This window comes from Trematomus bernacchii, unplaced genomic scaffold (genome assembly GCF_902827165.1).
Source record: "Trematomus bernacchii unplaced genomic scaffold, fTreBer1.1, whole genome shotgun sequence".
NCBI lineage: Eukaryota > Metazoa > Chordata > Actinopteri > Perciformes > Nototheniidae > Trematomus > Trematomus bernacchii.
The window spans coordinates 287,265-300,000 of NW_022987705.1; the positions used below are offsets into that span (position 1 = coordinate 287,265).

Genomic DNA, 12,736 nt, shown 5'->3' on the forward strand with positions numbered 1-12,736 from the left:
AAGCACACAGCGGATCTGCGCAGAGGGTGGTAACCAAGTACATTTACTCAAGTACTATACTTACTCAAGTACAATTTTGAGATGCTTGTACTTGATTTGAGTATTTCCTTTTTATGCTACTTTGTACTTTTACCCCAATACAAATTCAGAGGTAAATGGTGTACTTCTCAAATCAAATCAAATTGTATTTATATAGCACATTTTTAAACGATTTTTGGTCAAGCCAAAGTGCTGTACATATAATAAAAATACCCTACAGTAAAGACACTTTACAGCAAATACAACAGCAGTTTGTTCAGAATATCAGTATGAGAAAAACGACACCCTCTGTCCTTAGACCCTACTCGACTTCTTCTCCTCTACAGTTCAGAGGTACATGGTGTACTTTTCCTCCACTACATGTATTTAATACCTTTAGTTACTTTACAGATGTGGATGAATGATGTGAAATATAATCAAGTGTTAAATCAGACTTTAGTTCCACCTGGAGTAAATTCACAAGCTACCCTGCAGTATACAAAGTCATTCAAACTAGCTGCACCTTTACCAGCTTTGAGAACACTTTCATGATCAATCATTATAAAACATATCATATATATTATTCTGAAATGGACCAATCTGCACAATGACTACTTTTACTGTCGCTACTTTCACTATATTTTGATGAGAATACTTTTCTACTTTCACTTGAGGAACATTTTGAATGCAGGACTTTTACTGTAACAGAGTATTCCTACACTCTGGTACTTCTACTTTTACTCAAGTACAAGATCTGAGTACTTCTACTTTTACTCAAGTACAAGACCTGAGTACTTCTACTTTTACTCAAGTACTAGATCTGAGTACTTCTACTTTTACTCAAGTACAAGACCTGAGTACTTCTACTTTCACTCAAGTACAAGACCTGAGTACTTCTACTTTTACTCAAGACCTGAGTACTTCTACTTTGACTCAAGATCTGAGTACTTCTACTTTGACTAAAGTACAAGATCTGAGTACTTCTGTCACGATCTGTCTGTGTTGTATTTTGTCTTGTCTTTTTCTGTCTTTGGTTTCCTGTTTTGTTTTGAAAAGTGTTCACCTGCCTGTTGCTTCCTGTCTCTGTGTTCCCTCCTGCCTGATTGCCCGATTGTGTTCACCTGGTGCCCCTGTGTTTTCTCCTCCCTCCTCACCTGTGTCTTGTTTGTGTGATTGGTCTTGTGTGTATTTTAGTTCTGGTTTTTCTGTCTGTCATTGTTGGTTCATTGTTTGTATTTGACTGTGTGTCACATGGTAGTGTTCTGTGTTCTACTTTGTACCGGATTAAAGGAATAATTCTTGGAAATCTGCATTTGGGTCCTGCCTGCTGCACTCAACCGTGACAGAATGAACCAACCAGAAATGGGCCCAGCAGATCCATTTGAGGTGGATTTACAACATTTTACTTTTTCTTTGGCTTGCTGCTATGGTAGGTGGAGGGGAGCGTCCAGTGTTCAGCAGAGAGAGGCTGCTCTGGCAGAGGCTCACCAGGTGGCAACAGTGGATCCATCTTTGGTTAAGTTCTTACCTGACTGGATTTTGGATTTCCTTTCGATGTGTGATTCCCGGCCTGCTAGCCCCAGGCATGCTAGCCCCCTGCCTCCCAACTCCCAACCTGACACCATACATCTCGGTGTGTTCCGTCTGGAGTCAACCCCTGCTTCTTCCCCATTTCCTGCTCCTGTCCAGGAGCCGTTCTCGGGTACTCGTCTGGCTTTTGGAGGTCCACGGAGCCTCCAAAAGTCTCCTAAGAGAAGGAGTCGCGAGTCCAGGCTAGCAGCCCGAGCCCCAGAAGCCTTGCTTTGGGCTCCAGTACAGGCCCCAGCAGCCATGGTTCCGGCTCCAGAACCGGCCCACGCAGCCATGGTTCCAGCCCCAGTTCTGGCCCCAGCAGCCATGGTTCCAGCCCCAGTTCTGGCCCCAGCAGCCATGGTTCCGGCCTCTGTTCCGGTCCAGCACGCCATTTTTCGTCAGGGAAATCTTCTGGGCCAACATGAGCAGATGATGCGAGCCTTAGCTGAAATCAATCAGTCCTTGGCTCTACACATGTCAAACCTTGCTGCCAGGGGTCTGCCGGGGGTCTTGCCAACTCTATGTCCTGTCCCATTGGGGGTCCCGCCGACTGCTCTTCTGCCGGGGGTCCTGCCAATCATATGTCCTGTGCCGTTGGGGGTTCCGCTGAGGGTCCTGCCAACTCCACGTCCAGTATCGTTGGGGGTCCTGCCGACTGCTCTTCTGCCGGGGGTCCTGCCAATCATATGTCCTGTCCCATTGGGGGTCCCGCCGACTACTCTTCTGCCGGGGGTCCTGCCAATCCTATGTCCTGTCCCGTTGGAGGTCCCGCCGACTACTTTCCTGCCGGGGGTCTTGCCAACCCTATGTCCTGTGCCGTTGGAGGTCCCGCCGACTACTCTTCTGCCGGGGGTCTTGCCAATCCTATGTCCTGTCCCGTTGGGGGTCCCGCCGACTACTCTTCTGCCGGGGGTCCTGCCAACCCTATGTCCAGTGCTGTTGGAGGTCCCGCTGACTACTCTCCTGCCAGGGGTCTTGCCAACTCCGTGTCCTGTCCCATTGGGGGTCCCGCCGACTACTCTTCTGCCGGGTTTCCTGCCAACACCAGATCCTGTCCTGTTGGGGGTCCCACCGACACCTGTCCCGTTGGGGGTCCCGCCAACAACTCTCCTGCCGGGGGTCTTGCAAACTCCATGTCCTTTCCCATTGGGGGTCCTGCCGACTACTCTTCTGCCGGGGGTCTTGCCAATCCTATGTCCTGTGCCGTTGGGGGTTCCGCTGAGGGTCCTGCCAACTCCACGTCCAGTATCGTTGGGGGTCCTGCCGACACCTGTTCCGCTGTGGGTCCTGCCAACCCCATGTCCTGTCTCGTTGGGGGTCCCGCCGACTACTGCTCCGCCGGGTTTCCTGCCAACACCAGATCCTGTCCTGTTGGGGGTCCCACCGACACCTGTCTCGCCGGGGGTTCTGCCAGCTCTGTGTCCGGTTCTGTTGGGGGTCCCGCCGACACCGGTCCCGCCGGGGGTCCTACCAACTCTGTGTCCTGTTCCGTTGGGGGTCCAGTCGACACCAGCCCTTGCTACATCCGGGGTCCCATTGACACAAGCCCATGTCTTGTTCGGGGTCCCGTCTGCGCCTGTCCGGTCGGCTCCGGTTCCTGTCCGGTCGATACTGGGTCCTGCCCGTCCTCCGGAGCTGTCCTGTCGACGCCTTCCTGCCCGGCCTCCGGAGCTGTCCTGTCGGCACCTTCCTGCCCGGCCTCCGGAGCTGTCCTGTCGACGCCTTCCTGCCCGGCCTCCGGAGCTGTCCTGTCGACGCCTTCCTGCCCGGCCTCCGGAGCTGTCCTATCGACGCCTTCCTGCCCGGCCTCCGGAGCTGTCCCGTCGGCGCCTTTCTGCTCGTCCACTGGAGCTGTCCCGTCTTGACCTTCGAGCCCGGCTCCCGGAGTGCCGCGGTCTTCGCCCTCAAGCCCGGTCTCCTGAGTTCCCCAGCCGTGGTCTTCGCCCTCGAGCCCGGTCTCCTGAGTTCCCCAGCCGTGGTCTTCGCCCTCGAGCCCGGCCTCCTGACTCTTCCAACCACTGCCTTCGCTCTCATGCCCGGGTCCCTGAGTTCGCCCGCTGTGGCCTTCGCCCCTTTTTGGACTCTGCCTTGCCCCCGGGCCGTCCGCCCGAGACCCCTTCCGGGCCCGTCCTCCAGACCCCCTCCACCCACCCTGCTGGAATTTTTTGGATTTTTTTGGATTTTTTGGGGGGTACTGTCACGATCTGTCTGTGTTGTATTTTGTCTTGTCTTTTTCTGTCTTTGGTTTCCTGTTTTGTTTTGAAAAGTGTTCACCTGCCTGTTGCTTCCTGTCTCTGTGTTCCCTCCTGCCTGATTGCCCGATTGTGTTCACCTGGTGCCCCTGTGTTTTCTCCTCCCTCCTCACCTGTGTCTTGTTTGTGTGATTGGTCTTGTGTGTATTTAGTTCTGGTTTTTCTGTCTGTCATTGTTGGTTCATTGTTTGTATTTGACTGTGTGTCACATGGTAGTGTTCTGTGTTCTACTTTGTACCGGATTAAAGGAATAATTCTTGGAAATCTGCATTTGGGTCCTGCCTGCTGCACTCAACCGTGACAACTTCTACTTTTACACAAGTACAAGACCTAAGTACTTCTAATTTTACTCTAGACCTGAGTACTTCTACTTTGACTAAAGTACAAGATCTGAGTACTTCTCCCACCTCTGGATCTGCGTTTCATCTGCTGGTAAAATACATGAAACATACAATACAACCAAAACCAAATAACATGAACCCGTTCACTTCAAAGTGAGCCTAAATCACACGAGCAGAGTTAAGAGAGGCAGATGGGTTTTATTAGGGCTGTCAGTCGATTCAAATATGTTATCGCGATGAATCGCATGATGTCCATAGTTAATCGCGATGAATCGCAAATGAATCGCACATTTTGTTTCTGTTCTAAAAGTACCTTAGAGGGATATTTTTCAAGTTTTTAATACAACATATGAGTGGACAAATATGCTTTATATGTTTTATTATCATTTGAACAATGACAAATACTCTCCTGAATATTGTCAACACAACAATCTGAACATTACAAAACTCTGACAACATTGTATTAAAATATGGTTGTACATGTACATGAAAACAACTAATAGATTGCAAACATAAGGCAGGTATTAGCACAACTTATTATGAAACACAAACTAATTATCTATCTATAGATCCATAGTATGTCAAGTGGCTCTTATTAATTAGGGTGTAAAGTCAATGAATATCTAACTGCACAGATTATGTTTCTTTGCAATGCACAATGCTATTGTGTAAAACGATTTTTCCTTATCAGGTATGTTCTTTTAAAACACAACCCCTTCAATTTTGTGTATGTCCCAAGTATTCATGTTTGACCCTTTAATACACTTGAGTGACATTTTTGTGTGTGTATAGCTACTGTCCTCACAAATTCAGTTAGTCCTGACAATGACCATTTGTGTCATGGGCCGAGTTTATGCATCTCATTATCTAATAGGCGCGTTCACACCAAGTACTTTGCCGTATTTAGTGCCGGCACTCAGTGCCCCGGCACTCATTACCCCAGGGCACTTAGTACAGATCGCGTTCACGCCTTGAGTACTTTTCCCTGAGGGAAGGTTACGCAAATGAGCCGCTGACGTCACTTCGTCTTCTTCTGCTTTGGGTTTACTGGCAGGCCGCAAACCACTTCACGGCGTATACTGCCACTCGGAGTCCCCGGCCGGAAGTCCCCGGAGTTGGGGAAGGCTTCTGGGACTCCCAGCAGCTTCTACTGAAGCCTTCCGAGTAAATCGCCAGAATGCCGACACCTCCTCATCTCCACCGCTCCCATGTTTTATTTTGTGTTGCCATAAGTTATGGCGCAGTTCCACTACAGCGCGGAGCTCGCTTTAAGCGTAACGTGTCGTGCCGTGCCCGTTTTTGGTTGCGCTTCCACTAGGCCTAGTTCCGGCCCGGCCCGGCCCGGGGCCACTTTTTCACCTCTTTTCTGGCCCGAGAAAATGGTGGTTCTATCGAGGCCAACAAACAGGGCTGAGTCGGGCTGAGTATGCTAAACTAGAGAGAGGAGCGCTGGCAAGGGGGCTACAACTACAACAAGATGGACATATTTGACCGTGATTTAATTGTAATACACGTTTCAAAATGATGCCGAAGTAACAACATACTGATACCTGTTAGTAAAAACCATGAATTAATGCTTTGTCAAGTCTGCAGACAGACGGCAGGCGAAAAACCTTTTAAAATGCGTATTTTTCTAGATGGAGATTGGCTAAGCTAACGCAGTATATGCTCCGACCGTCCACACTCACAACAACGGCCTATACAGACATAAATAAAGCAGCGACTGTATTCACCATGACACAGGCAGTCTGTGGTGTGTACTTGTTTATATTTTGTCGAGTTTCTGAACATATATAAGGAGCTGTGAGCTCTGAGTGCTAACAGCTAACGGCTGTGTTGTGTTTCTGGAGTTCTCATTGAAGATGCCTACACTGCGTTACTATAGTAACTACCCCAGTTCCTAAACTGTAATGGAAGCGCAGCATGAAGTGAGTCGGCCCTGTTAAGGCCAAGCCGTACCGAGCCGTACCGAGCGTGGCCGAGGCCGACCGTGTAGTGGAAATGTGCCATTAGTCTCTCTGCGTTTGTGCGCTGGGCTAATGCTAATGCTAATAATGCTAATGCGAGGATAATAAAATGGTGGCTCTACAAAACATTTCAGAGTTGTACGGGGCGTGGTTTGCAATTCGCCCAGCCAATCAGAACTGGGGCACTTTTCCCCCAGGAAAGTACCATCTCTCAGCAGGCACTAAAATGGGGGTAAAAGTTCCCGAGATTAAGTGCTCTTTTTGACATTCCCACCATCACTGCCACCATTGCCCAAAACCAGCTCAGATGGACTGGCCATGTTGTCCGCATGCCTGACTCTCGCCTCCCAAAACAAGTCCTTTATTCCCAGCTTGTTAAAGGGAAACGGGCCCCTGGAGGCCAAAAGAAGAGGTACAAAGATCACATAAAAACAAACCTAAAGAAGTGCCACATAGACCTAAAAGCTTGGGAAGACATGGCAGCAGACAGGGCGACCTGGAGAAACCTTGTCCGTGAGGGTGCTGCACTATATAATGATGACCTCTGCCATGCTGCACAAGACAAGCGCAGACTCAGGAAGGAGAGAGCAACCACCAAACAGGTCCAACCCAAACCCTCCACCACTACATTCCCCTGTCCACACTGCACAAGAATAATGGGGTCCAGAATCGGCCTCTATGCCCACCTGAAGACCCACAAGGACCAAGAAGGAGGACAGTCATACTCGACTACGAGTGACCGCCAATGATGATGATGGTGTGTGTGTGTGTGTGTGTGTGTGTGTGTGTGTGTGTGTGTGTGTGTGTGTGTGTGTGTGTGTGTGTGTGTGTGTGTGTGTGTGTGTGTGTGTGTGTGTGTGTGTGTGTGTGTGTGTGTGTGTGTGTGTGTGGTTGGATCACCTAAATGTGTTCACTGAATCTCTTCCTTTAAACAAATCCATTTCAAAATATGTTATATATTTGTTATCATTTTAATAATTATTATTGTATTCCTCCTTTGGCTTGTGTTATTGTTATTATTGTTATTGTTATCAATGCATACTTATAATAATTATTCAGCCCTGCTCAGTGACTCAGTGACGTGGTGCCTGTCACGTGACTTCGTGTTTTCCTGCTAACAACATGGCCACCGAGGAGCTGCCGTCTGAATTTGACGTCGTCATTCTGGGCACAGGTAGAGAAACACCTGAGTTTGTATCTCTCTTTATGACGCGGGACAGGACCCTGAACGCATCACCGCTCCTCTGCCTGTCTGTTCGGCTCAAAACATCCCGGAATCCCGCTTTAAACCCGGTCTGAAACCCTCAGAGCCTCGGTGTTAGCTACAGGCTAACGGTCCCTTCACTTTGAATGAGAGCGGCTAGCAGCTAACGCCCAGGCTGACGTGTTAGCTACAGGCTAACGGTCCCTTCACTTTGAATGAGAACGGCTAGCAGCTAACGCCCGTGTTGCTGTAAACAACAAACAGCTGCTGTTATTCTGTAGTTGATGCTAACTCTGTCTATTTACCTGTTTATGTACCTGTTTACACTCTGTTTACACTCTGTTTACACTCTGTGTTCTGAATGACAGTAAACAACATCACATGACTCTTATTTATTTTTACCATAATCGATTTTCATTAATTTAAGAGCTTAAAATAAATAAGGAAACTTAATGTGAAAAACATAAAGTTTGCTTTTATGTATTTGGATGTATCAAATGAACAAAGAATAACGATATTATTGATTCAAGGCTTAACATATTAACACATGTGTAATAAACATGTGTCTCCTGTGAGAAGACAGCAGCTCCTTCACTGATGGAGACATGCAGGGCCGGCTCTAGACAATTTGCAGCCCTAGGCAAGATTTTAGCTGGCGCCAGATAAGCCAACATCCCCCATTTTCATCACTTACAGCGCCCATCGTACAGGGCATATGAAAAGTTTAACCGGGGTGAAAAGGGTGTTACACAGTGGCGAACCGTGTCTATCACAACTGGACCTTCTGTAGACACACAAACCCCCGCCGCCCCCCCCCCCCCCGGCGTTATAATGTCCGTCTTTTCACTGAATTGTCGTCTTGAAAAGGGTACTCACAACAATTCCGCAACAACTTCATCTTCACCTGTTGCCATTTCAACGTTAAAAACAATAAAACGGCATGACCTGCTTCGTCGCATTCATCTAGATCAGGGGTCGGCAACCCCTGGCACGCGTGCCAGCATTGGCACGCGGCACCGTAGCCAGTGGCACACTAGGAATAAGTCGAATAAGTGTGCAAAATATTTAAATTGTATTTTCGGATCCTGAACGAGACCGCCGCCAGAGCGCGTCTCCCCGTTACCTGCAGAAGGAAGCCATGCACGCAACGCAGCCCCGCTCTCTTTAACTCCAGGTGACTTTCTGCCGCTTTCCTCCGTGGTGCAGTGCTGATCGTTTCACCACGGAAGAAAGCACTTCACAAATTGCAGTACCCATAAGGAGCTTTACAAATGTCGCAGTTTTTGCGTGGCTGTGTGTGTCTTTAGTTGAAAGCCCAGTGGCGATCTGCTCATCTCTCATTGAAATAATATGCTACAAAGGGGCGGACTGGCCATCTGTGTGTTGAACTTTCCTGTCGGCTCCCAGACCGTAGTCGAGGAGGGCAGAAGCAACGAGCTTCAGGTTCAATAACCCACTTTAGCTTAAATGACTGGAGAGAGGCGAGCTCTTCTTGGGAGGCCGTTGCATTTATTTAGCTGTTCTTCTGTTTCACAAAATACATCACAGACCTCTGTTTTTCTGCTGCCTCGTTTCACTTCCAGAAACATACTCACACGCACACGCCACACCCCTCTCTCTCTCTCTTAAAGGGACAGCGATCTCATCTCACTCTGCATGACCCTAATATCATAACATGTGTGTTCTGGAGAATCACAGAACGGACGATCGTCCTTATTATTATGCCGTTTAAACCAATTATTTAAATGTGTTGTTAAATTCGGCATCATGTAAGTTGCGCTGACAGGTCCACACACTGCTTCCCCGCAGCGAGGCCCCCCCGCCCTCCTGTTGATAGATCACGAGCGTCAAGCTCCCCCCCCCCCCCCCCCCCCCCCCCCCCCCCCGTTGATAATTCTCGATCGTTGGCACGCTGATAATTTCTTTTTTTTTTAAACGGCACCTCATATCAAAAAGGTTGCCGACCCCTGATCTAGATCCTCTGTCTCGAGCCAGTGAACTACCGGACCTTCTAGAGTACCTGGAACCGAGGGGAACTCTGGAAGAATACGCCCATTGGCTACAAATCAATATATGATTGGTTGATCAAACTGTCAGTCCAAATGTACACACTCATTCAGTGCAACGGCCAGGGCATTCTATCAAGGATGTAGAATACCTGGTTGAAGGATATTCTACCCAGAGACCCAGAACAAGATCTGATTGGTTGCTTTCTTTTCTAACAGAAAACCACTGAAATGCGTAGTGCATGGTCCGAGAAGGAGAAACAAATCAACGTAACACTGTAATATTACAGATCAACAACACAGATACCATTCTCATTTATTCATTTTATTACATTTTATTTATATAATTAAATCGATTTTTTGTTTGTTTTATCTGAGTGTTCCAGGGTGTTCTCTGAATGCCTTGAAGGCCCTGACGGTTCGCCTCTGGTGTTACCTTTACTTAATTAGGAATGTTGTTACATCAAGGCCGAAAATTAGAATGAGCACCAACGGTCAAAAATGTTTTTCTACCAGCAGCGCCTCCCCAGATCTGGCTATATACTGATTATAGATTATAGATCAGTGATCAGTGACTGGCGGTGTGTTCAGGTATTATAGATTATAGATCAGTGATCAGTGACTGGCGGTGTGTTCAGGTATTATAGATTATAGATCAGTGATCAGTGACTGGCGGTGTGTTCAGGTCTGGCTGAGTCGGTGGCGGCTGCAGCGTTCTCCAGAGTCGGACAGAAGGTCCTTCACCTGGACAGGTGAGACACCTCAGATATACACATACTACAGGTGTGACACAACACACTGTACTGTAACTGTGTGTGTGTGTGTGTGTGTGTGTGTGTGTGTGTGTGTGTGTGTGTGTGTGTGTGTGTGTGTGTGTGTGTGTGTGTGTGTGTGTGTGTGTGTGTGTGTGTGTGTGTGTGTGTGTGTGTGTGTGTGTGTGTGTGTGTGTGTGTGTGTGTGTGTGTGTAGGAGGAGTTATTATGCAGCTAACTGGGCCAGCTTCACCTTCAACGCCCTGCTCACCTGGATCCAACAGCAGCAGGTGAGCTCACGCTGCGCTGTGATTGGCTGCCAGCATCAGGAGTATAGTTATTAACCTGTGTGTATATGTGTGTGTTCTGTAGGAGGAGCCTCAGCCACAGGAGGTCCAGGATTGGTCGAGCCTGTTGGAGGAGGGGGAGGAGCTAATCTACCTGTCCCAGTCAAACTCCGCCTCCATCAGGAACGTGCAGGTGTTCTGCTTCACCAGGTGAACGGCTCACTTCCTGTCGGCAGGTTTCACAAGAAGAGCCACACGTAAATATTAATGGAGTTGTTGATGTTTCAGTGAGGAAGACGAGGAGGAGGCTCCAGACACCACAGAAGAAGAAGACTCTGCAGGTAGATACCTTTAACAGATTTAACCTCACAGGTAACAGGAAGTGTTTAACACACCTGTGTGTTTCAGATCCTCAGGTAGAGACAGAGGAGGAGGCAGAGGAGGTGAGACTGCACTATAACACACACTCAGCTCTGCATTATGGTTAATATCTGACTGACAGATGTTTCCTCCAATCACACAGGCCTCCCACAAAGAGGGGGAGGAGCCAGAGCCTCCTCAGCCCCTCCCTCCTCCTGCTCAGAACCAATCAGAGCCAGAGCCTCCTCAGACCCTCCCTCCTCCTTCTCAGAGCCAATCAGAGCCTCCTCAGACCCTCCCTCCTCCTGCTCAGAGCCAATCAGAGCCAGAGCCTCCTCAGACCCTTCCTCCTCCTGCTCAATCAGAGCCAGAGCCTCCTGAGACCCTCCCTCCTCCTGCTCAGAACCAGTCAGAGCCTCCTCAGACCCTCCCTCCTCCTGCTCAGAGCAAAAAGAAGATCAGCTACGCTCACCTGGTGAGGGAGGGGCGGCGCTTCAACATCGACCTGGTCTCCAAGGTAACAGTCACTATTATATAAACATAAACAATATATAAACATAAACAATGTACTATACAAACAGGAGTAGTGAACGGGAGTAGAGAACGGGAGTAGAGAACGGAGAGAACGGGAGTAGAGAACGGAGAGAACGGGAGTAGTGAACGGGAGTAGAGAACGGGAGTAGAGAACGGGAGTAGAGTACGGGAGTAGAGAACGGGAGTAGTGAACGGGAGTAGAGAACGGGAGTAGAGAACGGGAGTAGAGAACGGGAGTAGAGTACGGGAGTAGAGAACGGGAGTAGTGAACGGAGAGAACGGAGAGAACGGGAGTAGAGAACGGGAGTAGAGAACGGGGAGTAGAGAACGGGAGTAGAGAACGGGAGTAGAGAACGGGAGTAGAGAACGGGAGTAGAGAACGGAGAGAACGGGAGTAGAGAACGGAGAGAACGGGAGTAGAGAACGGAGAGAACGGGAGTAGAGAACGGAAAGAACGGGAGTAGAGAACGGGAGTAGAGAACGGAGAGAACGGGAGTAGAGAACGGGGAGTAGAGAACGGGAGTAGTGAACAGGAGTAGAGAACGGGAGTAGAGAACGGGAGTAGTGAACGGGAGTAGAGAACGGGAGTAGAGAACAGGAGTAGAGCACGGGAGTAGAGAACCGGAGTAGAGAACGGGAGTAGAGAACGGAGAGAACGGGAGTAGAGAACGGGGAGTAGAGAACGGGAGTAGTCAACGGGAGTATAGAATGGGAGTAGAGAACGGGAGTAGAGAACGGGAGTAGTGAACGGGAGTAGAGAACGGAGAGAACGGAGAGAACGGGGAGTAGAGAACGGGAGTAGAGAACGGGAGTAGAACGGGAGTAGAGAACGGGAGTAGAGAACGGAGAGAACGGGGAGTAGAGAACGGGAGTAGAGAACGGGAGTAGAGAACGGGAGTTGTACGGGAGTAGAGAACGGGAGTAGAGAACGGGGGTAGAGAACGGGAGTAGAGAACGGGAGTAGTACGGGAGTAGAGAACGGGAGTAGAACGGGAGTAGAGAACGGGGAGGAGAGAACGGGAGTAGAGAACGGGAGTAGAGAACAGGAGTAGAGAACAGTGTGTGTATACACATCCTGACCATGTGATGCTCTCCCTGCAGCTGATGTTTTCTCGCGGCTCATTGGTCGATCTGCTCATCAAATCAAACGTCAGTCGCTATGCAGAGTTCAAGAACGTCACCAGGATACTGACCTATCGGCAGGGGAGGGTGGAGCAGGTACACCTGTCTGTCTGTTTACCTGTCTGTCTCTCACGTGTCTCTCACCTGTCTCTCTCTCACCTGTCTGTCTCTTTACCTGTCTCTCTCTCACCTGTCTGTCTCTTTACCTGTCTCTCTCTCTCACCTGTCTGTCTCTCACCTGTCTCTCTCTCACCTGTCTGTCTCTCATCTGTCTCTCTGTTTACCTGTCTCTCTCTCACCTGTCTCTCTCTCACCTGTCTC

General features: G+C 49.1%; 1 protein-coding gene across 1 annotated transcript in view; it reads left to right on the forward strand.

Moving 5' to 3' along the window:
• The first annotated feature begins 7,261 nt into the window (after positions 1-7,261).
• Positions 7,262-12,736, forward strand: part of chm (CHM Rab escort protein) — a 15,143-nt gene continuing 9,668 nt past the window's right edge. The window contains exons 1-8 of the mRNA XM_034140470.1: positions 7,262-7,324; positions 10,046-10,112; positions 10,330-10,402; positions 10,485-10,609; positions 10,688-10,740; positions 10,808-10,842; positions 10,923-11,276; positions 12,395-12,511. Coding sequence (XP_033996361.1) covers positions 7,273-7,324; positions 10,046-10,112; positions 10,330-10,402; positions 10,485-10,609; positions 10,688-10,740; positions 10,808-10,842; positions 10,923-11,276; positions 12,395-12,511 — 876 coding nt within the window. The 5' untranslated portion in view covers positions 7,262-7,272. The remainder of the gene's footprint in view (positions 7,325-10,045; positions 10,113-10,329; positions 10,403-10,484; positions 10,610-10,687; positions 10,741-10,807; positions 10,843-10,922; positions 11,277-12,394; positions 12,512-12,736) is intronic.